The sequence below is a fragment of the Capra hircus genome, chromosome 2, assembly GCF_001704415.2.
Source record: "Capra hircus breed San Clemente chromosome 2, ASM170441v1, whole genome shotgun sequence".
In the NCBI taxonomy this organism is placed as follows: Eukaryota; Metazoa; Chordata; class Mammalia; order Artiodactyla; family Bovidae; genus Capra; species Capra hircus.
The window spans coordinates 21,954,526-21,980,466 of record NC_030809.1 but is presented as its reverse complement, the minus strand read 5'-3'; the positions used below and the strand labels follow the sequence as shown (position 1 = coordinate 21,980,466).

General features: G+C 39.4%; 1 protein-coding gene across 1 annotated transcript in view; it reads left to right on the top strand.

Moving 5' to 3' along the window:
* Window positions 1–21,954, top strand: part of NYAP2 (neuronal tyrosine-phosphorylated phosphoinositide-3-kinase adaptor 2) — a 255,681-nt gene extending 233,727 nt beyond the window's left edge. Inside the window, exon 6 of the mRNA XM_018058866.1 lies at window positions 21,821–21,954. Within this exon, the coding sequence (XP_017914355.1) occupies window positions 21,821–21,954 (134 nt within the window). The remainder of the gene's footprint in view (window positions 1–21,820) is intronic.

The following is a 25,941-nucleotide window of genomic DNA, read 5'->3' as shown; positions in this document are numbered from 1 at the left end:
GAGCTCAGTTCATAGAGTCACAAAGAGTCGGACTTGACTGAAGTGACTTAGCACCGAATATGTTTGCCTCATTGGCAAAATTAGTTTACAAAAGGCGCAGAGTTAGCACAACTGAGCACAGACGGCAGAACAGAGCGTAGAGCTAAAGGAGTAGGTCCAATAAGGAGCCAGGTTTGCTCTTCTCTGTTACAACATGAGATGTGGAGCAAGGCTAAGGTGGGAAAGCCAGGATTTACATTTTGATGATGTTCATTCGGAAATGCTCTGGGTGGTCTAACTGAGAAGTTAGCATACAGCTGGAATTGTACGTCTAGAGCTAAAGAGATTTAGTGGATGTTAGAGAATGAGACTAGGGCTTTTTGACATGGCTGGTACCGTGAAACTGGATGATTCTAATCTAGGAGGGCAGGAAACTGAGATGAGAAGAGGACTGAAACTGTACCCCAGGGACTCCAGACATTTCTAAGTGTGGGCAGAGAAGGAGGAACCTGTGAAACAAATGGAAACAAAACCATCAAATAATACACAAATGAAGTTTACTGAACACAGCAAGTTGCATAAAAATGGGTAAAGTGTAATGTGTCTTTGACACTCTGACATAATTCTTCTACAAGATTCGGAGTGTAAACTGAATTTATAATGTGCTTTCACTTCCTTCAACTGAAAACTCCTGAAGCATCTCTTTCAGTTGATGGCACCTAAAAATCTCCTCTTCTGGGTCCTTAAGCTCTCTTTGTAGAGTGATAAATTGACTACTGACCAGAAGAAATGGCACAAATAGCTTTTGTTTCGCCCACTCTCCATCTTACATTATGAAGGAAGTAAATAAGGTGGAAGAAAAGATTTTTGTTACAATTTTGATAAAGACATTTTTGTATCCATTTTACAAGAAATGTGAAGTGCAGGGGCAAATATAGAGTTACATATACAGTGTCTGTGCCAATTAGGGCTTCTTCAGTGATAGTGAAACATATTAGCATGATATAGTGCTTGAAAGAACATTACAAGTATTGAACTTTTAGAGTCCGTGCATCCCAAATAGTGGGTTAGCCCAAAAGTTCATCTGAGTTTCCATAAGCTGGGAGATCCAACCAGTCCATTCTAAAGGAGCTCAGCCCTGGGTGTTCCTTGGAAGGAATGATGCTGAAGCTGAAACTCCAGTACTTTGGCCACCTCATGCGAAGAGTTGACTCACTGGAAAAGACTCTGATGCTGGGAGGGATTGGGGGCAGGAGGAGAAGGGAACAACAGAGGATAAGATAGATGGATGGCATCACTGACTCGATGGATGTGAGTTTGAGTGAACTCCAGGAGAATGGTGATGGACAAGGGAGGCCTGGCGTGCTACAATTCATGGGGTCACAAAGACTGAGTGACTGAACTGAACTGAACTGAACTGAAGCTGTTACAGAACAAACGTTTTGGCCAACCCCATAGATCATTGATATCCTATCTGTTGAGCCTACTTATATTCCAATTTTGAGAGAAAAAGTGAAAGTTGCTCAGTCATGTCCAACTCTTTGCTACCCCATAGACTGTATAGTCCATGGAATTCTCCAGGCCAGAATACTAAGGAGAATAGGAAAATATTTGTTATGTTGGTAGTTCTAATTTTTCTAAAAAGGAAGGACCTAAAATGTGCCAATTCTATATTAGAAAAGGGTATAGTTCCACTAGAACGAGAGATTTAGTATTTGAATTATAAAGTTCACTCACCTTGGGGGTTTTAAACAAATGGGACACTCTTTAAAGAATCACCTCCATCAGTGAGATGGCCTTCATCCAGACTAGGTAAATAGCTATGTGAACAGAACATGTTGGACTTGGTATTTTGGAACAGAAGAGAGTGACTCAGTATTTACGCTTTATCCCTCTTCTCCTCACACTTCCTCTTCGTTATTGTATCCTTGACACGGGGCCGCTGGATGAGGAATATTCCTGCACTACGCTAGAACTGCAAGTGATAACCCTCCTCCCTAAACAAGGAATCACACAGCTCCACACCTGACGGTCGAAAGGAGTGGAAATGCCACCAGTTCCAACTTTAAATCCCCCTTCTCTGTGTCAGTCGACTTTCTGCCTCTGGTTCTATCTCTCTCTCTCTCACTGACACACACACATAGATACACACAGACACAGACACACACACACACATATGCACACAAAGACACAAACTGCTACTAGTCACAGACTATTTGCTTGAAATGGTTGTTCTTAACAGCTCTTCTGAGGAATAAAGGAAATGCTGAAGTTAAGCAGATGAGAGTATCAGGAGATCTCAGTTCTAATTATTGGTGCCACTGTTTGCTGTGGCATTCTTTTCAAGTCACTGTTGTTTAGTAAATCAGAAATTCCCCAGAGGGAAGAGTCTTGCAGGTGGTGGAGAACTGGGACCCCAGTGCTCATGAACACAATGAGAACAAGTAGAAATTATACCAATGTATATTGTATTAATAGAAATTTAGATTTCAAAAACTAAATCAATCAACAAGTAGTTTCTAAGCTTGTATCCATCTCTGTTATGTTTTTTGGGGGACAAACACATATACACGTTATAGGGTATATAAAACATAAACATGGTCTCTGCCACTCTAAAATACTACTATGCTTCTTTTTGACACAAAACTATTGAACATAAATTAATTAGATTATAATTGAACATATTATTTTTCTGATTATCTCTACTTTTAAATTCATTCAGAGAACAAAAAATGAGGGCAAGCTAGAAAAAGGATGGAGGGTTTATTGGGAGACATTGAGTCTTTAAACAGGATTGTATTGGGTCTTTTGAAAAAGTCATTTATTACTAGTATTAATTGAGTATAAATCTAGAATGAAGACTTTCTACATGGGATGAAGAAGATAAGTAGCACATCGGATTTCCTTGCCCATCACCATCTTTCAGAACTGGCTCAAACTCATATCTATGGAGTCAGTGATGCCATCCAACCATCTCATCCTCTGTTGTCCCCTTCTCCTCCTGCCTTCAATCTTTCCCAGCAGCAGGGTCTCTTCTAGCGAGTCAGCTTGTCTCATTAGGTGGCCAATGAATTGGAATTTCAGCTTCAGCATCAGTCCTTCCAATGAATATTCAGGGTTGATTTCCTTTAGGATTGAATGGTTTGATCTCCATACAGTCCAAGGGACTTTCAAGAGTCTTCTCCAGCATCACAATTCGAAAGCATCAGTTACTTGGTGCTCAGTCTTCTTTATGGTCCAACTCTCACATGCGTATGTTACTAATGGAAAAACTATAGCTTGGATTGGATTAGACGGACCTTTGTCGGCAAAGTGATGTCTCTGCTTTCTTAATACACTTGTCACAGCGTTCCTTCCTAGGATCAAGTGTCCTTTTCTACTCTACTTCATATTCTAATCATGTCTTTGAAGACTGGAAAGATCACAAAGATGTGAGTGTTTTAGCCAAAGGCCTAAGAGTATATAGGATATCTGAGAAGATTTGGCAGAATGGGAACCATTTAATATAAGCAACTGAAAACTAGGATTCAAGAAAGGGAACTATATACAATTGAACCCAAGAGTTTAGTCTTTGAAAATTGATGATTAGTTGATTTATAAGAAAGATGCTTTCCTCTTGAAGTTCTGAAACATACTTTACTTGATAACCTGGGATAACTGGTAACTTTGCTGATAAACCTCCAGACAACCATAACTGAAAAATATTTCAGTTATGTGAAAGTCTCATGTGCACAAGTTTCAGTTATTCAGAAAGCCTCATGTGCACAAGTTTCAGTTATTCAGAAAGTCTCATGTACACAAGTTCAGAGAATGAAAAACACGTGAGAAGCATGCATTGGGCTGCAGGACTGAGGACAGTGGAATAGTATTTATGACAATAATTCCTGGTAAACTATAATAAATCAATGTGGTCTTCCCTCTTTGTTTATGTAAGCCATGCTTTACAGTGATGTGAATAAATTAATATTTTGGTGTTAATAACATGTAACACTGCTATGCTCCAGTTTATCTTTATAGAAAAGATAAGGAGAATCTCACCATGTTGATTGTTATGAGGACTAAATTCAGAAATGTATAAGCAGGTCTGGTACAAATCTGACTTGTAATAGCTAAGAGACCATGGTTTATTCTGTTCCTGTTCAGTTTTATTAGAAAGATCTCCAATTCTTTTTTTCTAGGACAAAACCTGAGTATTTCCTTTGGAAAGCTCAACTCATTGCAAACATAAGGTTATTCTGAGTCACACAGAATAGAGTTGGCTCTAGGGCTGCTACTAATAGGACCACTACAGTAGGAACACTGCCACAACAACCTGTCTTTCATTTATCTGTGCATTTCTGACAAAGATTGTTAGCCAATGCAAAGGCCATTTTTAGATTCGCTTGAGTCTGAATTTCTGAAATTTGGAGAAAGTATCAGGTACAGGCTTTAAAATTCGCTCGCTGTATCAAAAAGTCATCTTAAACTCTCACGGTGTTTCTTTTCTGCTTTGTAGCAATGAATGAAATTTAAATACACAGATTAGCAAGGACATGGGAATCACAAGAAAACCCTGATATACACAAAGCTATACATTTCTTTAATAAATACTCAACTTGACATTCATCCATCTATTAATTCAGTCATTCATTCCCTTTGTGTATATTTAACAAACGTTTATTCAGCATCTATTCTGTGATATTCAGGGACTGGGTGCTGCGGGTGCAGGGTAAGTGGGGGTAGATCTGATCTCCCCCTTCCAGAGCTCATGTTCTAACAGGAAAGATGGAGGGTAAAGTTTAACAGATACTTATAAGTGATATGAGGGGGTAATTCTGGGCACAGTTCAGTTCAGTTTAGGCACTCAGTTGTGTCCGACTCTGTGACCCCACAGACTGCAGCATGCCAGGCTTCCCTGTCCATCACCAACTACTGGAGCTTGCTCAAACTCATGTCCATTGAGTCGGTGATGCCATCCAACCATCTCATCCTCTGTCATCCCCTTCTCCTCCTGCCTTCAATCTTTCCTAGAATCAGAGTCTTTTCTAGGGTCTTTTCTGGGCACAGTCACATGATTTATTCATCTAAAAAGGAATGTAATTCAGACAGGATTCCTTGAGAAAGTGATATTAAATTTGGTACTAGCATGATGAGTAAGAACTAGGCACATAAGAGGGGATAAAGTGCTCTGTGCAGCTCACTTACTGATGGTTGGATGAAAAAGATTTATTGTTAGAAGCTGATTCGGAGTAAACTGTTTAATATGGCTGTGTAATTCCCAAACTTTAAACTCTTCTCCATAGTTTCTTATGGCTTGATTCAGCCTTGTAGTTGCAATAATGGTCCCCATTGTTCCCCTCTGCCTGAATGCACACTCTGCAATGTGCTTTAATAACTCCTTATCAAGTAGTCAGGGCTATTTCTTACCCCTTAAATCTGGGTTATCCTTGTTTCTTGTATTGACCAATAGAGTGAGATAGAGGTGACTTTGTGTCAGTCATGAGCCTCAGCCTCAGGAGGCCATGAATGCTTCCAATCCTACCTCCACCACGAAAACAAGCCTGGACTAGCCCATTGGAAAATGGGCTACATATGGGAGAAACCCAAGAGTCTTCAGCCTTCCACCAGCCAACCCCCAGGGATGTGAGAAAGCACAGCATGAAACAGCAGAAACGCTTACCTGACCCAGAGCTGACCAGGGATGCATGAGTGAGCCCAGCCCAGACCAGAAAAACCATCCAACTGATCCATAGCCTCAAGAACAAAACTCAGTGAGTGTCATTTTAAGTCACTGAGTTTATGTACAGTGTGAAATCATGAACTAACTGCAGCTGCCATGGTCTGTTTCAGTTTTGCTGGTTTTCCATCAAATGGAAATATTTAATTACTATTATTTGATTGCAGTATGCTTCTTAAAAACCCAAAAGTCACAGAAAAAAGTGAAAACCCACCCACCTTTTGCTTTACCATTCCACTTTTCAAAGCATCATTTTTCATAAGTATATTTATTTATTGTAATTGATTGATGATTGCTTTACAATATTGGTTTGATTTCTGTCATGCATCAACATGAATTAACCATAGGTATACCTATATCCCCTACTTCTTAAATTTCTCTCCCACCTCCCACCTTTTCCCACCCCTCTAGGTTGTCACAGAGCCCCAGTTTGAGTTCCCTGAGTCACACAGCAGATTCCCATTGGCTATCTATTTTACATATGGTAGTGCATATGCTTACATGCTACTCTCTCCATTCATCTCACCCTTTCCTTGCTGTCTCTAGCCCTTTCAAAGCATGATTTTTAACTGTCAAGGTTGCATCACTGTTTGGGGCCTGTCTATAGATAGAAACTGTCATTTCTATTATTTTCATTGTTATTATGCAACAGGACCCACAAACCAGTCGGGTAGCATTCAAGCCTCACGGTGATTCGGGCTTCGCTGTAGGATATTGACTAACTTCCTGTTTGGCTCTGTATGAGCCGCAGGCAGCTGTAGGCTTCAGTGTCTATGACCCTCAAGGCTGCCATTCTGTACTGTCAGCTCAGGCAGCAGAGCTCAGTTCCCCACATCTGCTCTCCTTCCCAGTTCTAATTGGATTCCGGGTTATTTCCTCGGGGAACACTGGCCAAATCTGGTTGCTAGGCTCTGCTGGCTAATTTCACACTCCAGAGTTTAACGCTCCCTCTCTGAATTCTAGTAGTAAACACATAACAGAATTCTCACGTGGAGAGTCTTTGGAGAGTATAAGTCATATTCCCAGTCGTCCCACTTTCACTTCGTTGTGGAAAACTGTGACTTCTGGCTGCAAGAATTTGTGTTTTCCAGAGTAATGGTTTTATTTGTCTTTCTCCTGATACTGGTGATACAGCTTTGAGAAACAACCTGGACAGGAGAAGTTGGTCTTAACTATTGTAAACAACTCAAAAGTGTCTTTTTGAGGTTCGAATGTGCAGTGGGCTAATTACAGAATGATAGAAGGTGATTACGCTCACATTCCAAGGCCAAAAGCTAAACCACAGAAGCAGAATTTGCAAAGGAGGTGACGAAAGTGAGTGTCCTTAACTGAACTCCTTTCTCTAGCCTAGGAAAAGGGCTAGAGGCTGGGAGGCTAGAAACCAGCTGTTAGAGACTTTGAGATAGAGTGAGTGTGTGTGTGTGTGTGTGTGTGTGTGTGTGTGAGAGAGAGAGAGAGAGAGACATAGAGGGAGAGAGAGAGAGATGCATCTCCATTTCTTAGAGATGAGGGATGAGAAAATTGTCTCCTCCAGTGAAAAATCAAGTGACTTTCATGGGACCACCTGGAAAACTTGTTATTTTTTTCCAGTCATTGAAGGGATGCCATTGCAGAAAAAAAAAGTACAAGAGGTTAGCTGAATAGCCTGTGACCACAGAGCAGACAGCTTCCTAGCAAGTAACTCTTCAGCTACTGCTGATGGGTTAAAGATGCATGCAAAGTGTGTTTTCTGTGGACCAGATTAAGCCATGGAGAGAAACCCATAGAGATTGTTTAGGTCATGTCACTAGCCAGAGTGGCAAGGCCTCTGCAGGACATGGCTCAAGGCCCATACATAGGATGCCCACTGGGCAAACAGGGGATCTCAGGTGAGAGATGGCCAGCCATGTGGGCCTTTCAGGGTGCACTTGAAAGCACCCCACGAAGAGTATTCTCCTCCCTTTCCTTCCCTGCTACACCACGGTGTGAGGCACACCAGCTCATGCTAACACCAGGCAAGAAGGCTTTTCTTATCATTTCACCTCCCCTCTTTCCTCCTACCTTAATCCTTGTGAAGGCAGACATAATGAGGATGAAGTTGGGGGCACTGGGGTTAGAACATTGTCAGGCAAAATGACAGTGTGTGCCTGAGCTGACCAGAATGGACCAGGAGAGAAGCATCTACTTGAAACAAAGTTCAAAACTGTAATTAATGTAAGGAACTAGGCATTTAAATGATTATTTCAATAAGACTTTTGTGATCTGAAGAAACCAAAGGATTTTAAGGTTCTTTATGTTAACAGCTAAATGGAAAAGTTAAAAAAAGAAAAACAGAATCAGATGAAATTACAGAATTTTCTCTACGATTATTGCAGATTCCATTTAGCCAAAGTTATGAAATTTCAGTTTATCACCTTTGTTGATTATCTGTGACCCATTTAAAACAATGGATTTCTCTGGTGGTTCAGATGATAAAGAATCTGCTGGTAATGCAGGAGACGTGGGTTTGATCCCTGAGTCAAGAAGATACCCCGGAGTAGGAAATGGCAACCCGCTCGACTATTCTTGCTGAAGAATTCTATGGACAGAGGAGCCTGTCAGGCTATAGTGCATGGGGTCAGAAAGAGTCAGACACAGTTCAGTTCAGTTCAGTCGCTCAGTTGTGTCCAACTCTTTGTGACCCCATGAACTGCAGCATGCCAGGCCTCTCTGTCCATCACCAACTCCCGGAGTCCACCCAAATCCATGTCCATTGAGTTGGTGATACCATCCAACCATCTCATCCTCTGTCGTCCCCTTCTCCTACTGCCCTCAAACTTTCCCAGCATCAGGTTCTTTGCAAATGAGTCATTTCTTCACATCAGGTGGCCAAAGTACTGGGGTTTCAGCTTCAACATCAGTCTTTCCACTGAACACCCAGAATTGATCACCTTTAGGATGGACTGGTTGTATCTCCTTGCAGTCGAAGGGACTCTCAAGAGTCTTCTTCAACACCACAGTTCAAAAGCATCAATTCTTCAGTGCTCAGCCTTCTTTATAGTCTGACTCTCACATCCATACATGACCACTGGAAAAACCATAGCCTTGTCTAGACAGACCTTTGCTGGCAAAGTTATGTCTCTGCTTTTTAATATGCTGTCTAGGTTGGTCATAACTTTCCTTCCAAGGAGTAAGCGTCTTTTAATTTCATGGCTGCAATCACCATCTGCAGTGATTTTGGAGCCCAGAAAAATAATGTCAGCCACTGTTTCCACTGTTTCCCCATCTATTTGCCATGAAGTGATTGGACTTCATGGTCTTCGTTTTCTGAATGTTGTGCTTTAAGCCAGCTTTTTCACTCTCCTCTTTTACTTTCATCAAGAGGCTCTGTAGTTCTTCTTCACTTTCTGCCATAAGGGTGGTGTCATCTGCATATCTGAGGTTATTGATATTTCTCATTGCAATCTTGATTCCAGCTTGTACTTCCTCCAGTCCAGCATTTCGCATGATGTACTCTGCTGTAAGTTAAATAAGCAGGGTGACAATATACAGCCTTGACGTACTCCTTTTCCTATTTGGAACCAGTCTGTTGTTCCATGTCCAGTTCTAACTGTTGCTTCCTGACCTGCATCCAGGTTTCTCAAGAGCAGGTCAGGTGGTCTGGTATTCCCATCTCTTTCAGAATTTTCCACAGTTTATTATAATCCACACAGTCAAAGGCTTTGGAATAGTTCAATAAAGCAGAAATAGATGTTTTTCTGGAACTCTCTTACTTTTTCCATGATCCAGTGGATGTTGGCAATTTGATCTCTGGTTCCTCTGCCTTTTCTAAAACCAGCTTGAACATCTGCAAGGTTACAGTTCACATGTTGCTGAAGCCTGGCTTGGAGAATTTTAAGCATTACTTTACTAACATGTGAGATAAGTGCAATTGTGCAGTAGTTTGAGCGTTCTTTGACATTGCTTTCTTTGGGATTGGAATGAAAACTGACCTTTTCCAGTCCTGTGTCCACTGGTGAGTTGTCCAAATTTGCTGGCATATTGAGTGCAGCACTTTCACAGCATCATCTTTCAGGATTTGAAGTAGCTCAACTGGAATGCCATCACCTCCACTAGCTTTGTTCGCAGTGATGCTTTCTAAGGCCCACTTGACTTCACCTTCCAGGATGTCTGGCTCTAGGTGAGTGATCACACCATTGTGATTATCTGGGTCATGAAGATCTTTTTTGTACAGTTTTTCTGTGTATTCTTGCCACCTCTTCTTAATATCTTCTGCTTCTGTTAGGTCCATACCATTTCTGTCCTTTATCGAGCCCATCTTTGCATAAAATGTTCCCTTGGTATCTCTAATTTTTTTAAAGAGGTCTCTAGTCTTTCCCATTCTATTATTTTCCTCTATTTCTTTGCATTGATCACAACTGAATGATTAACACACATTTAAAATAGTGTTATTATTTATATACCATGTGTTAACTTCTAAAATAAATGCTATTTCATTTGATCTTCACAAACACCCATACATCTACAGATTAGTGTTATGGTCCAAGTTATTTAGGTGACCAAACTGCAGCTCAGGAGAAATCAATTAAACAGCCCAGATTCATCAGTAAGTAGTAGATTCAAATCAAGAATGGGATTTCAAGTTTCTGAATCATAGTACAGCTCCATTCCCATGACTGAATTAGGTTGTTTCCCCATATCCACCTCCTTGTTCATAAATTCATTTATTTATCTATGCATTCATTTATTCTTCTGTTTTCCAATATAAAGTTCCCAGGCACTGAGCATGAGCCAGTGAGGGCGGCCACTATTAATCACAAAAGTTAAATATGTAATTACGATCTATGACAGAAGTCACCAAGGAAAATGACACCACACTCCCTCTGAAGTCACAGGGCCTCCTGGTCCCTGGGGAGCTGAGATCTAGCATGATTTAGGAGAAACACTAATCCAGGGAGAGGACCCAGGAGGTGTAACAACTCTGGAACTTGGGGGCATGTGTGAGAGAGTGGCCAAGGGCAGCTGCCTGACGGTGTGAGGCTGAGGTGACCACGTCAGTGATTCAAGTCTTACCTAAAAGTTCCAGGAAGCCATTTATGGATTTTAAACTCCTGGGATTATAAACTCAGGGATCAGGTTTACAAAGTCAGCTAATATATTTTCATCCTAAACCAAGGGGAACCAAATTATGAAGATAAATACGATGCCCCAAACAACCTACCTTATCAATTCAAATAAGTGTTTTCTCTTCTCTCTAGCCCGTGAAATCTCTTGTTCTTCTGACTAACTCAGAGTTGTTCATAACTGTTTGTTTTGCTATATCTAAACATTAACTCTCAAGCACCTGAGCCACTGTGTCATGTGGCTCAAAAACATTTTTTTTTTTTTTGCTAATAAAATAGCAGCATGATCTGTCCCTGTCTTTCTTTGGTTCAGCCATTTACTCATCCAGCTGGCTTGTGAGAATACCTGTTTTTGAACAGTACCCTATAAGGTGGTGTCAAGTGACCTCTGCCTTCAAGGAGCCTATGCTAGCCTATGATGGTGCTTGAGTTTTTACGAGAGGGCATCACTGTCCCAGATTTAGAACGAAAGGACCCTAGACTTTGTTTTTCAGTGGTTTGTAAGGATTTCCCTAAAGTACTTACATTCTTTTTCTCATTTTTTTCCTAGCAAGATGACTTGTTAAAGCTATAAGACAATGGCACCCCACTTCAGTACTCTTGCCTGGAAAATCCCATGGACGGAGGAGCTTGGTAGGCTGCAGTCCATGGGGTCGCTACGAGTTGGACACGACTGAGCGACTTCACTTCACTTCACTTATATTCTTTTTCTCATTTTTTTCCTAGCAAGATGACTTGTTAAAGCTATGGGAACAGTTCTGGAGTCAAGTAATTTGATGATATTAACTGGTGTGTGTGTGTGCGTGTGTGTGTGTGTGCGTGTGTGTGTGTGTGTGTGTATCTATAGCTACTTATAGATTTTAAACTTGAGTTTTATGTGGTCTGATTTGCAGTCAGCTAGCTTATTATTATATTTTGTACATAACCATGTGACTACACACACATATACACACATAAAGTTCCCATAAACCTGATTTCTAATAAACGCCATGCATAGACCGTGGCAATGCATATCATAGAGATACCTAGGGAGCTGTAGAAAAAATCCAATCTGATAGTAGTTCACTCTTAGAGAAATTCTGAATTTCTACCTACTCTCTGTTTGATTCTCTTGGGGAAAAAATGTCATTTATCCGGCATAATTCAGAGAATGCAGAAGGTACCTTCACCGTACTTGCCCCTCAGCAGGTTAACCCTGTTTGAGCATCATGATGACACTATGCTTGAGTTCTGACTGCAGCGCCAGCTCCTGGGGTCTTTCACTGCAGGAAACCTGCCCCACCCTGTGCCCCCTTGGGGAGAAGTGGCTCTGACATCGCTCCTGGTTGACAGTTGGCTTTCTCTGGAAAAGCGCTGTGGGCACAGCACACCACCAGTTTTCACAAAGCATGTTCTTTCTGCATCTGTGAAATGCCTTAAGAGACGTGACAGAAAAGAAGGTTCTGTCTGACTTATGCTGGTAGTGTACAGAAACTAGTTCTGGGAGCTTGTAGGCACACCAGAATACGTAGCAAACTGCGTTTGCACTGCCATCTCCTGTCCAAGTCAGGCATTGCAGTTTTCCCCATCATGAGTTTCTTTTCAAGTTCAATTCAACTATAATATGGCCAATACAATTTTTTGCCTCTTTCGTTAGAGTCTTGGGAAAGATGAAGCAATGGAAGAACACGTTTTCTCAGAACTTGGAGAGATACACGAAGAAGTCATCTTTCTTTAAAATATGGTTTAATGCTTCCTTTAATAAATACTGCATGAGTCCTTATCAGGGATTAGTTTTCCTGTTGCTCAGGTGGAGAATGAGATGGGCGTGGCTCCTGTCCTCACAAAGCATTCAGTTTAGTAGAAAAGGAGATGGAAGGAGCGAGAAGGAACAAGTGTGCAGGCAGAGTGAGTAGCATGATTAAAATTCGAGAGTAAGGGAACACATGGCCTTTAGGAGAATTTAATGCAATGTGATAGGTGCAAGGTTGCAGGTGAGGCTGGCTATGTAAGCTGAGCCATGTGTACCATTGAGAGGAAGCAGTTTAGACTTCTTTATATTATAAGCAGAGGAACTGAAAGATCATATGTGCTTTAAACAATAAAATAAAAACAGCTAACATTTACTGAGACTTTATGACATGTTGGCCACTATGGTGAAATCTGCATTTATTATATTATTTAACTCCTAAAATAATGTTCTGAAGCAGCTACCTTTATTTCTCCCATTTTACCTGTGAACAAATGGAAGCTTAGCGATGTCAAGCAAATTGTCCATAGTCATTCAGCTAGTCAGTGATGAGAGCTTAGCATCACTGGTAATACATCTTTCCCAAGAGCTCCAGCAGAAGTATGAAGGCAACTCTCATTGGCTGCCTTGGGTCACATGTTCAATCCTGAGCCAGTCAGTGAAGCAAGGTGATAGAATGATTGATTGGACAGGGAAGAATCAGGTGGACACTGGAGCTGAAGATGAGGTCAGCCCCTAATAGGGAACCATGAAATTTGAGATTACTGATGGCTGTGTTCTGCAAAGGGAATTCATACTATTCCAGAAGAAAGAATAAGTTGATTCTAGATAGGTGAAAATGACAGATGACCTTCATACCTCCTCAGTTTTATTTTTAAATACTTATTTTTTTTAATGTTTAACCATTTACTGCCAAAGCTTTCACCAACAATTTTACAAATGTTAGCACATAGCACACTTGAATTATGCATAATCCTACCAACACTGATGCAGAAATTAAGCACAGAAGTTTTTCAGTTCTTCTGGATCTCTCCATGTATAGGTATTATTAAACTTTGTTTGACAGTAACTGTCTAAATAAATAAGTAATAAAGCATGAAAAGCAAACCAAAAGGAGGAGTAAAAGAAGTGAGTAAACTAACTCACCATCAATCAAGAGTATTTCTGAGGTCATTTCAATGATTCCAACAGATTTAATTTATGAACATCCAAGAATCAGTGAACCTTGGCAAGTGCTTCTTATTCTAAGTGATGAAAAAGCACCCTGAGAATTTGGATGACTTCCCTCAGGTCTCACGGGATGGTAATAGCATTTCTTAGACATTGCTGTTGAGATTTTTCTAGGGCCGCATTTTACAACTAGTGATTCCCAAATCCTCTGGAGTTTTCAAAGGTTTTCCTGTGTTTCTTGTGCTTCAACATGATATTTTCAAATTTTTGTTTTTCAAATACTCAAATGGATGATTAATTGGATAAAAAATGACCCTTTTAAGAGAACTCTTTGATGGTTCAGAGTCCATAGGAAACAGCAGTGCTTAAAGTCTTCATTCTCAGAACCCTTTACGTTCTTCAAAGTTACTGAGAACCCCAAAGAGCTTTCCTTTATCTGGGTTAGGTCTACTATTTCTCACGCTAGAAATTAAAACTGAGAATTAAAAATTATCTGTTTGTTCAAATAGTAAACCCATTACACATTAACATAAATTTTTTTCTCATGAAAAGTGATACTGTTTTCCAAAATTGTAACAGATGTTTAGAAGACTGACATTTTTTACATTTTTACAAATCTCTCTGATGTCTGACTCAGTAGAACATAGGATTTCATCTATGTTGGATTCAGTCTGTTGTGATATGTTGCTTTAGTTAAAAGGTATCAAGGGAATCTAGACTTAAACATATGTGAAAGAAGAGGGATATTTTAATAACATTTTCATATAATTGTGGCTATTCTTCTTTAATCATTTCCCCAAATTCACAAACAACAGTTTGGTTAAGGTTATCTACATATCAATAAGCTCATTATGCTGTTACATTAAAATACCTTGGTCTATCTTAGACTTAAGTGTATCTTCATTGGTGAGTGATTTATAACATAGGGCTTTTAGAAAATGTGTCGTGCAAATCTTCCATAGGTTGACACATTTTGTTATAAAAAATCAAAAGTGACACGTTCATTAATACAGCCACTGATCTCCTAAGAAAAGCCTTTAAGTATAAGGGTTCTGTCAAGCTCAGAGTGAGAAATACAAGTGTTTGAAAAGTTTACTTTTTGCTTGAAAGCTCAAATACTTCATTATCAACACATACTGCCAGTTGTCTTCCTTAAAGCAATGAGCTAACTTCATTCATTTTTTTGAGAAGATGTCTGCCAAATACAAAAGTGTGTGTGGCAGTGGAAAAAATGCATAATTACTAGTACAATTTGGTGCTATTGTTTAATGTTCTCCTGTGTCAGCAGACTTATCCAACCTTGTTTTTGCACTTTCAGTGTGTTTGTCAACACAGTAGAGAAGACCAAATAATGTCTTAGTATTTTTATGAAAGGAGTTTTTACCTTATGCCGTCCACCTCCTCAAAGGGTGTTAGAACCCTTCAGAAGTTCTGCTATAGAGTGAATAAACATAACCACTGCTGGAGATCAGATTGAAGTCCCTGCCATGGGGATGTCAATGTAGAGTCTTATAGTCATCTTTTTTTTTTTTTTTTAATGGGGGTAGAGGTAATGTTGAGTTAGTTTCTACTGTACAATGAAGTGAATTAGCTATTTGTCCACGTATATCCCCTCCGTCTTGGTCCTCCCTACCATCAGCCCCCTATCCTGCCCCTCTAGGTCATCACAGGGCACCAAACTGAGCTCCCTGTGTTTTATAGCAGGTTCTCACAAGCTAGCTATTTTACACACGGTAGTGTGTATATGCCAGTCCCAATTTCCCAAATCACCCCATGTTCTAAGACACATATTGTTTAGTTTATGTCTGTAACAGACAGTGTATTTATGGTGGAATCATAAGAACATTGTATTTATATATAAAAATAGCATTGCATTTATACGTATAAATAGAAGAACATTGTATTTATATGTATAAAGAGCATTGTATTTATAATAAAACATGCTACAAGATCACGCACAATTTCAGTATCTGGTCACCCACTGTTGCAGGATATTTGCTCTTTCAGTACAGTTCAGTCACTCAGTCATGTCCGACTCTTTGCAACCCCATAAATTGCAGCACTCCAGGCCTCCCTGTCCATCACCAACTCCCGGAGTTCACCCAGACTCATGTGCATCGAGTCAGTGATGCCATCCAGCCATCTCATCTTCTGTCGTCCCGTTCTCCTCCTGCCCCTAATCCCTCCCAGCATCAGAGTCTTTTCCAATGAGTCAACTCTTCGCATGAGGTGGCCAAAGTACTGGAGTTTCAGCTTTAGCATCAGTCCTTCCAAAGAACACCCAAGACTGATCCCCTTTAGAATGGACTGGTTGGATCTCTTTGCAGTCCAAGGGACTCTCAAGAGTCTTCTCCAACACCACAGTTCAAAAGCATCAATTTTTTGGCGCTCAGCTTTCTTCACAGTCCAACTTTCACATCCATACATGACCACTGGAAAAATCATAGCCTTAACTAGATGGATGTATAAAGAAGAATCACTAGTATGATGTCCAATTTTGATTGTCATTTACATTAATAAGGTGAGTGATACACAAAAATTTAAGCCTGGAATTTCTTTCTTTTTGTTATTTAGAAGTAATATATCACATATTATATAAATACATGAAGTTATTTATGCCATGCATTCATTCCTAATATATCAGAGGATGAAAGAGTTTTGTTCTATTTTTTGTTTGTTTATTCTATTTTTGACATCATAACATGAAGATAAATTTTTATTCCCATGGAAATAGTTGATCCTATATATCAAATGCCTTTTCCTCTATTTCTTGGCAGATGAATTTTTATGTAATAATTTTTAAGATAATGAATTAGCATATATTACTTGTTAAATAGATAAAATATGTTCCTTTATAAACATATACTTTAATTCTCTTTTATGTGGAATCAAGTATCTTTTTTTTTAAAGCACACTCTCATATTCAGCTAAGGTGATGAAGATCTTAAGGGCATTTCAGAAACCATGTGTTTTAATAAAAGAGGCTCTCAAATTTAAAAAGCTGTTAATGCTACAGTATGCCATGTTGCCATGTAAGAAACTAACCATGCGTTACAGCATTGGGGGCATCCCTGTGTATGAGCAGTGTGATTTAAATTATCTCTGCATAAGAAAGTGGAAGCAAGGGAAAGCCCAACCCTCAGATACTCAGAAGGAATACAATGGGTATTCTAACCCCAAGTGCATGGGATTCTTTTTCTCCTATATGCAATGGATTCTTTAGTTTTCTACTTTTGACACTGGATCATATATTTTATCCGTCAGGTTGCCACCTCACGTTTATCTATGTTTTAGATCTTTACCAAAATTCCAGTATTCCCAAGGAGAATCACCAATTACTCCAGCATCAATAGTTTTACTGTCTGACCCTTCAGATAACACTAGAATTTGGTCCATAACTAGAGGATGCTAGGAGTCATTCAATACTATATGAATGCTTGCTTAGAGGAATGCCCCTAATGGAGATGGAGAGAGAGAAGCATGTCTACTCCCAGGATAGAGTTTTACATTTGATTTTCTTTCTCCACAGTCACAAAATGATCACATAATTGATCAGATTTGTTTCATCTTTCAGCATCATAGTGACAGTGCCTGGGTCTGTGGGCCCATGGGTTCTCACGGATCTACACAAATGCTGTTGTTCAGTCACTAAGTCAAGACTTACCCTTTGTGATTGCATGGACTGCAGCATGCCAGGCTCCTCTGCCCTTCACTATCTCCCAGAGTTTACTCAAATTCACATCCATTGAATCAGTAATACTATCTAACCATCTCATCCTCTGCCACCCACTGCTTTTGCCTTCAGTCTTTCCCAGAATCAGGGTCTTTTCCAATGAGTTGGCTCTTTGCATCAGGTGGCCAAAGTAGTGGAGTTTCAGCTTTAGCATCAACACTTGCAATGAATATTCATGGTTGATTTCCCTTAGGATTGGCTGGTTTGATCTCCTTCCTATCCAAGGGACTCTCAAGAGTCTTCTCCATCACCACAGTTCAAAAGCATCAATTCTTCAGCTCTCAGCTTTCTTTATGGTCCAACTCTCATATCCATACATGAGTACTGGAAAAACCATAGCTTTGACTATACAGACCTTTGTCATCAAAGTGATGTCTCTGCTTTTTAATATGTTAAGTTTGCCATAGCTTTCCTTTCAAGAAGCAAGTCTCTTTTAACTTCATGGCTGCAAATATTTGATACTTAAAAAAATAGTAGCACCAGAATTCCAAATGAAACTGCCACATTAACATGAATGAATATCTAACTAAATCAATACAAAATGTAACATTAGGTCAATTTAATTAATTGTTAAGTTTAACATTAAAACAGTTGCATTACACCTGAAAATAAATTCCAGATTAGATTGTCTAATTCTGTAAGGATTCCTGAGTGTGCATGATTACTGTCTAGAAATCATAGCCAATCATGAATTAATTGGATTATTCACAGTCCAGTAATTTCAAAGCAAAATTATAAAAATGTATTCTAATTTTATATAATAAAATTTACATTGAACGTAGGACATGAGGGCATCAGATATGTTTGCTATGATGTGTGATGGAAGCTTGAAAACAAAACATTTGAAATCTGTGAAGGTTTTAGCATAGTCCTGGCAAAACTGTGCCTTTATTACTCAGGCATCAGTTTATCTCAAATAGCAAATGTGTTATTTTAAAAAAAAGCCTTCCCCAGAAATGAAAGTAGAGTTTGCAATCAGCATACCTCGGTGTATTAAATAAAAGGCCTTTCTCTGACCTCCATGTAGCACAAAGTCATCGATTAGAAACTTTCAGCAGTGTGTTTGACTAGGGAAAATCATGATAGGCCTCCGCCAGTAGAGAAAAATATTGTGTACTGAAAAAATAAAACAAGATGGAGAAAAAAATGTCTCCCCAGAATTTGACTAATCTTATTTCTTTGACGCTAGATGAAAGTGTTTTCTTTAGTGAAAATGCACTAATCTCTTATTGCTGTGTAGATCCAGAGGCTGAGAACAGTCATTTGTCTTTTGTTTCTGAAAGCAAAGAGAACTTCAGTGTTCATACTCGTAGCTGTGGGTGCCTTGGGGATTCTCCTGTAACAACACCAAGGAACATAATCCTGAACAGAAATTAAATTCAGCCTAAAGGGAAGATGAAAAATGATGGAGAAATTACCATCCTTTAAAAATGCAATGAAAGATTGTATCCAATAAGAATAAAAAGAAAGATACTAGTTCTTTCTTCTTAAGTAACAAAGTCCAGTTGGCATTTCCTTAATAAAATCATAAGGTGATGATGAATTACTAGCCTGGAAACATCACAGAGTAATATCTTGATGATAGTTTATCTTAAGGAGTTAAAGTTAATGTCGTCTTTTCCTTCCTTCCTCCATCTCTCCCGCTTTCTCACCCTCACCTTCCTTCCTTCTTCCCATTTTCCTCCTCCATTCTTTCTGTCTCTGTGTATCTCCCCCTCCTCATTCTTTCTTGCTTTTTTCATACTTGACCTTCACTAAAATTGCACAAATAACATCAACTTTTACCTCTAGGTTTTTGGTAGCTTATTACACAAAGACAGATTTTTCCTTAGGTGTACAAAGAATAAGTAGTTTCTAGCTCATAATGAATCTCTTAATGAAATGAGTTGTTTTTTGTTTTTTTTTAAGGGGAGGAAAGCCACATCTTAGATCTCTTTTGAGGGATATCACCACTGTTTGTGGTCCCCTAAAGCCTTGGCAATTTTTTACATTAACAAAGTTTAGGATGAAAACATATTGTTTTCAGTACTGTAGATCCTAAGCCCCACTGTTTAAGACTTAAAGCATGGTGTATTTCCAAAGGCGAGTGCACTGGACAATTTAACTTCTATATCATAGCTCTGCTGCTGCTGCTAAGGCACTTCAGTCATGTCCGACTCTGTGAGACCCCATAGACGGCAGCCCACCAGGCTCCCCCATCCCCGGGATTCTCCAGGCAAGAACACTGGAGTGGGTTGCGATTTCATTCTCCAATGCGTGAAAGTGAAAAGTGAAAGTGAAGTCGCTCAGTTGTGTCTGACTCTTTGCAACCTCATGGACTGCAGCCTACCAGGCTCCTCGGTCCATGGGATTTCCCAGGCAAGAATCTCTAAGAGACTCAGTTATAAAAACAGTATCTTTTCTAGGATTTTCAAGACTTTTTCAGAACTTTCTTTGGCAAAACAAAACAAAACAAAACCTTGGTGGGTCCAAGATCATAATGGTTTGTTTCACCAACCTGGTCTCACAAACAACATAATAGATTGCAGATGCATTTAATCGAAGGACCAGGTGAAATGGAAAACAAGAGTGAAACGAGTACGCTAAAGATAAACCCAAAACTCACAGTAAACAAAATTGTCCTATGACATGATACCATTAAGCAACAGTGGAGAGTGTGTGTGTGTGTGTGTGTGTGTGCTCATTGTCCGTGTATGCATGCATGCATAATGAATTCATAAGTAGTCGTCTCAGCCTGTCACTGCCACTGCAGGTGAAGTCATAACCCATATGAACCATGTTGGGAATGGACTTTAAAGCCACAGAATGGCTGGCCGGTAGGGGAAGCCGCCATGTGTGGTGACCGGTTTATGGCTAAACTGCAGTCCCTAAAGGGGTGGGGGATGAACCAAGACATGATCTGGACCACTGTCCAATAAGGGTAAGGCAAGGCCTTTCTGGGTCACGATGAAATTGGGAGTTTGCTTGGATTTTGGTAAGTCTCAGTCTGTGCATTAGAGATATCAGCGTCTATGCTTGAAAGATGCTGATTAAGTCGGAGTCTGACCAGAAACCTAGCAAGGGAAATTAATCCGTAGGTACATCAGGTAATATGAAAGGCATGGGATTGTGTCACTCATCGGATAATCTCTTCAACATACACTTTAAAGGAAACTCATAGTAAAAAATATTATTTGCTATCCTTTTCAAGGAAAAAAAATTGTTTAATTTTCTTCATGTACCTAAAAGTGTTAATGCCATAAATGGATATATGGAAATATTGGCTCATTATAAAAACATGCCAACCAGGATTCCAATAGATGCTTTACCTTTATCTTTATTTTATATGATAAAAGATGATTCCTTAAGACATGCAAGGACTAATGCCTCCTGAGAAGTTAAGTTCATTTATAAGTTAGAGAGACAGTTTATGTCAACGTGTGGTACACTTAGATTTGAACACTCATATTTTTAAGAGTGGGTGTGTAGGTACTAGAATCACTTGCATAATACCTTCAAATATGTCTGAAAATTAGTGTCCTCTGTAGACCATACATTCTGCACTTCTTGGATGAAGGGAACTCTTTCCATCCCCCAAACTAATCTCCAGAGTATCCTGACAGTGACCTAGGTGGCCAATCTAGGTTCCTGAAATAAAGGAAGAGTTAGGAGAAGGCTTTTTAATTTTGAAAAACAATATTATTATGAAAGATTGCAAAGATCTTAGAAGTATCTATAAACTTAAAAGCAAATGAATTTAAATTAGGGAAATGATACGTTGAAAACATTGTATCATGAAAATAACCAGAACAAGACAACTTGAAAATCAGAAAGCTAGAAAATAGAAAAAGAAGGAAAGAATAAGAGAAAGAGGAAATGATAAAATGAAAAGAGGGTGGGAAAGAAGAAAAATTTGGAGAGGGTAGAAAGACATTTTAGGACATAGGAGAACCATGGACCAAAGCTGAAAATGAAGCACCAAATATTGGCTTTTTTACCAAGAGGATGTTGTGTTGGTCACTTAGTCATGTTCAGTTCTTTGCAGCCCCATGGACTGTAGACCGCCAGGGTTCTCTGTCCATGGAATTCTCCATGCAAGAAAACTGGAGGGGGTTGCTGTTCCCTTCTCCAGGGGATCTTCCCAGCCTAATCACTCTGTAGAAACTCATTGTAAATAGGGTAAAGTGCACAAGGGAACAAGGCCTTGAACTTAAATGATTTGTTCTTTATTCCCAGGAGCTGATCCTCAGGAACAAATTTCGTTTTAGTCTGTTGTTATGAAATTGTTTCATCGCTTGCCAATGATTAGCATACATCAGAAGAATTCAGTACATTGAAAGAACCAGCTGCAAAACCAAAAAGAAAGTCTGAGAGCCGGTTCATCGCTGCAGACTTTGCTCAGCTAATGCTTTGTCTTTCCTCCTTGTTCACAGAACCGAAAGTAAGCTGCAAACTAGGGCGGTCGGCGTCCACATCAGGTGTGCCCCCTCCATCTGTTACTCCTCTCAGGCAAGCCAGTGACCTGCACCAGAGCCAGGTACCATCATCGTTAGCCAGTCGTGATTGACTTCCTGTGATGCGACATGCTAAACGCTTTCCACCCCTGTCTGTCGTGTGTTGCTGTAACGACTTCCGCATCTGCTTTTATTTTCCTATGTGTGTATGGGTGGGGGTCGGGATAAGCTGTGGCCGTCTGTGTTTTCATCTAAAAAGGAGAGTCCTTCTTCCTGTGATTGGTGCAACTTTCTTTGCTGTTTGTTATCAAATCGTTTTTGTCTCTGGTTCCCATCGTTCTGTAACATAAATGTAAACTTGTACTATATGTACTGGCTTAGTGGTTGTTTTTTTAAAATTCTTTCTCTCTTCCATGTTTTGTGTACTTTTATACCGTCTCTGAAAATTTATCAACATTTGATAAATTTATCAACTTCGTTTTATGTAGATTTCTTTTTAAATGTTTTGTCCACAACACTCGCACAGATGTTGTCAATGAATTTGTACATATTGTTTAGGTCTTATCCTGTGATACTGTAATATTTGTGGCCGTTTAACTTTTATTTTTATTTTGCTTGGAGCATGATTGTAAGATACAATGAATATTGATGTCCTTATAAATATTCCTATAACAAGTCATTTGGATTAAACATGGCAGCTAGTCTTTTTTTCTTAGGTCATAAGGACAAACTGACCAACCACATAATCTAGATATTACCAAAAACTGTAGACAAACAAGGCAATCTTTAAATAAATTACTTTCTCTCTTATACCAACAGTATCAGAAATGTTCTCAGTAAGGGAATTTAAGTGTTTATGCATGGTAACTGAGATCTCTATTATCATTGGAGAAAAGAGACAAGAAATAAAGACATAGCTACAGTATCATTTAACCCTTTATAGTATATGTTGCTCTGATGTTCACTTGGTTACATGACTCTGTATGGGAAATTAAGTATGGGGAATAAAATCACTACACATAAATTCTCTACCTATAACTCATCCAATAGGAATTCAATACAATGACTTAATTTGTGAAGCTTAATTGTGGTTAGTGTTAAATATTATGGGTGTTAAATAGGATAATGCTATCCTGTAGTGGGTTTTCTCTGCTTCTTAGCTTTAATCTTCACCTTCATAAAGCTCTCTGAAATTGTAAATTAAAAGACTAATAATGATATCTCCATGGGAACTGTCCATTACTGATTAGAAAATTACATATTCATCAATTATGTAAAATGTCAAGCTATTTTAGAAACATAACCAAGCAAACTAATTGCATTGTTTTTCTAATGGAATACAGGGTGCTTTTCTAGTATTTTGGCCTCACTTAAGTAGTCACAGGATTTGATTTATGAATATATGTGATATCTACAAACCCAAGAGATGAGAGGTTTCTCTCAAGGGGGTGTCTCAAGTGCCACTTAGAATTTTTTGTGTCTTATTTAAAAGTTTAAATGCCTTTACAACTAAATGAATCCACCTCAAATGTTTTTTCAGTATGAAAGAAGTAGAAACAAGAAGACAATGAATAAATAAATAAGTAAATAACACAATTAACCTCATTAAGATAAACTGCCATCTTAGTTGATTAAAACTATTGCAGAATATTACATTTGTTGATTTTTAAAGCTTAAAATATTGGATACAGAAAGGAGAGAGCTTTAGTTAACTGGCAGAGGATTGCATTAATACAATCAATTTTCCAGGTGCTTATAACTTAGCATTACATGACTTTGGTAACATAGAGAGGCTTTGTGGTCTTTGTTTCCTTTGCTTTTTTTCCCCTTATTAACTTTATAGCTGTTTCATCCTGAGCCCTTTCAGGTCTCAATGAAAGGGTTCTTGGGGGTAACTTCAAGAACAGAAACAAGGTACAGCTTTGTGCCTTTGCATTATCAGCTCTTCATTTATCTGATGGGATGTTCTTCATTCTTCAAAATACAGAAACACGAGAAAGGCCCTCTTGGTACTTGTTTGCTGCACTTTTTCTTTCCAACCAGGAGAAATTCTGGCACACAGCCATGTCATAGATAGGTTGTCGGGACTGCAAATTAGAAGGCTGACCTGACCTCTGTGACTCTCTCCTGTGTCTTGTGACCAGATGTAGCATTCACCTCTTCCATATTCTGAGCTAATGAGGTGAACATGGCTTAGAAGAACCCTGCTCTGCATTCCTACAAATTGGAACTGAACTGAAGTTGAGGACTTTTTGAAGTCCCTCTTCTCACCTCATTCCCTTGCTCTTGACTGAGATGTCGCCTTAAGTTACAACAAAGATGACCCTGTCCTTTGCTTAGTCACCCAAGTCCACCCTTTGCCAGTTTCACCCATGCTGAAAGACATTTAAGCACACTGGATATTCATATACAAATTAGGAGATGGAACACCTAACACTGTCACACAAATAGTTACCCTGGTCACTTTTAAAAAAGTGTTTGTCCAACACCAGAATTCCTGATAGTTATGAAAACACAGAAAGCTTGATAGAAGATGGATAAACTTCTTACTAGGAAATCTTTGGAAGACCATGTAATCTTGTACTTTCATCTTGTGCTTTCAAGCAAACAACAATAATCAGTGAGCCCTGAAATAATTCCAGTAGTGCTTATCTACTGATGAACCTGGCTTCAAGAAGAGATGGGACTTTTCTGCTCATAGAGAAGGAACTGCGTGTAGTATGTTTCAGACTGTTAATACCTTACTTCTTTTCAGTTTCCTCAGAACTGGTTTCTCACTTACCACTTCAGATCATGGTTAGAGCTTTCTGAGAAGGATTGCAGGAGGAAACAGAAGGCCCAAAGTTTCCCCAGCAGAGATGGGCAGAGGTGACCAAAACGGACTGACCCTTAGCCCTAGGAGCCTAGACCAAAGACGATGGACCACCCTAAAGAATCTAGAGATAACAGTGATTGACTGACCCACAGGGGAGTATGGGGCCCTTGGTGATTGCCCTCCAAGGCCGTTTATATAAAAAGCGGAGGTAGTGTTTGCTTGGTTTTGCAGTCTGTTTTGGCTTCAGGTGGTAAAACAGGCACAAGATTTGTAGAAATGTACTGGAACTTTAAAAAAATTTTTTAAAGAGGAAATGGGAAACTCAGGAAATAAACATGAGTTCCAAAGCATTTACAATTTTTATGCAACAGATACTCTTCTCTGAAACTCAGAGAGATGAAAAATAGATCTTTTCTTTCTTAATTCACTCCTGAATAAATAGAGCAGTCATGAGACAATTAGGGAAAAGTGGCATTTCCTTGGAATTTTGTAGCAAGGCAGCCACATATTTTGGCAGTGGTCATCATGCAGATCTTTGGAAATTAGGTGGGATTTCTGCAAATGAAATGACAAAGCTATTTCTTTTCTTACTGATAAGAGCAAAACTGTGTAGAAGTCATGGTTCAAACTTGGATATTATCACTTTCTTGTTTTCTTTCTTCTGTGGTGAAGTAGAAAGCCTGCGCTCAGAGGGAAGAAGTATGAGTGCTCTTAGAGACAGCAGATTATGTCAACGTTATCCCTCCATCTCTGACCTGTGTATCAGTGACCCCCATTTCATTGGGAGTGGGTCACCTCCAGTCTTACTGCAGCCGGTGGAGGGATAGAGAAGAAGGGGCAGGGCCATGAGGAAATCAGACTGTCTTCCAAGAAAGGAACAGCTAGAGTGTGCCTTCAGACAAAAGCACCCACTGTCTTTGGAAAATTGTTCCTAAGAAATGCCTGTACTTATTTTTCTGGGAACGAAGGAGTTGAGAACCACATTCTCCATCTCACACTGCACACACACACACACACACACACAGACACACTTGCAACACACTTATGCACACACATCCACACAAACTCTCACGTACTCAGTCTCACACACACACACACATACACACACACACACACACTCACAAGCAGATGCACTTTTTAATTAACAACTCCCCATGTCAAACCAGGGAGGCTCAGAGCCAACAGCGACCTAAGTGTTGAACAGAGAACTCACTTTCTGTCTAAGGTCTATTGTTCTAAACTAGATCATATCTGATTTTCCTTGATGTTGGGGAGGGGTGACAAA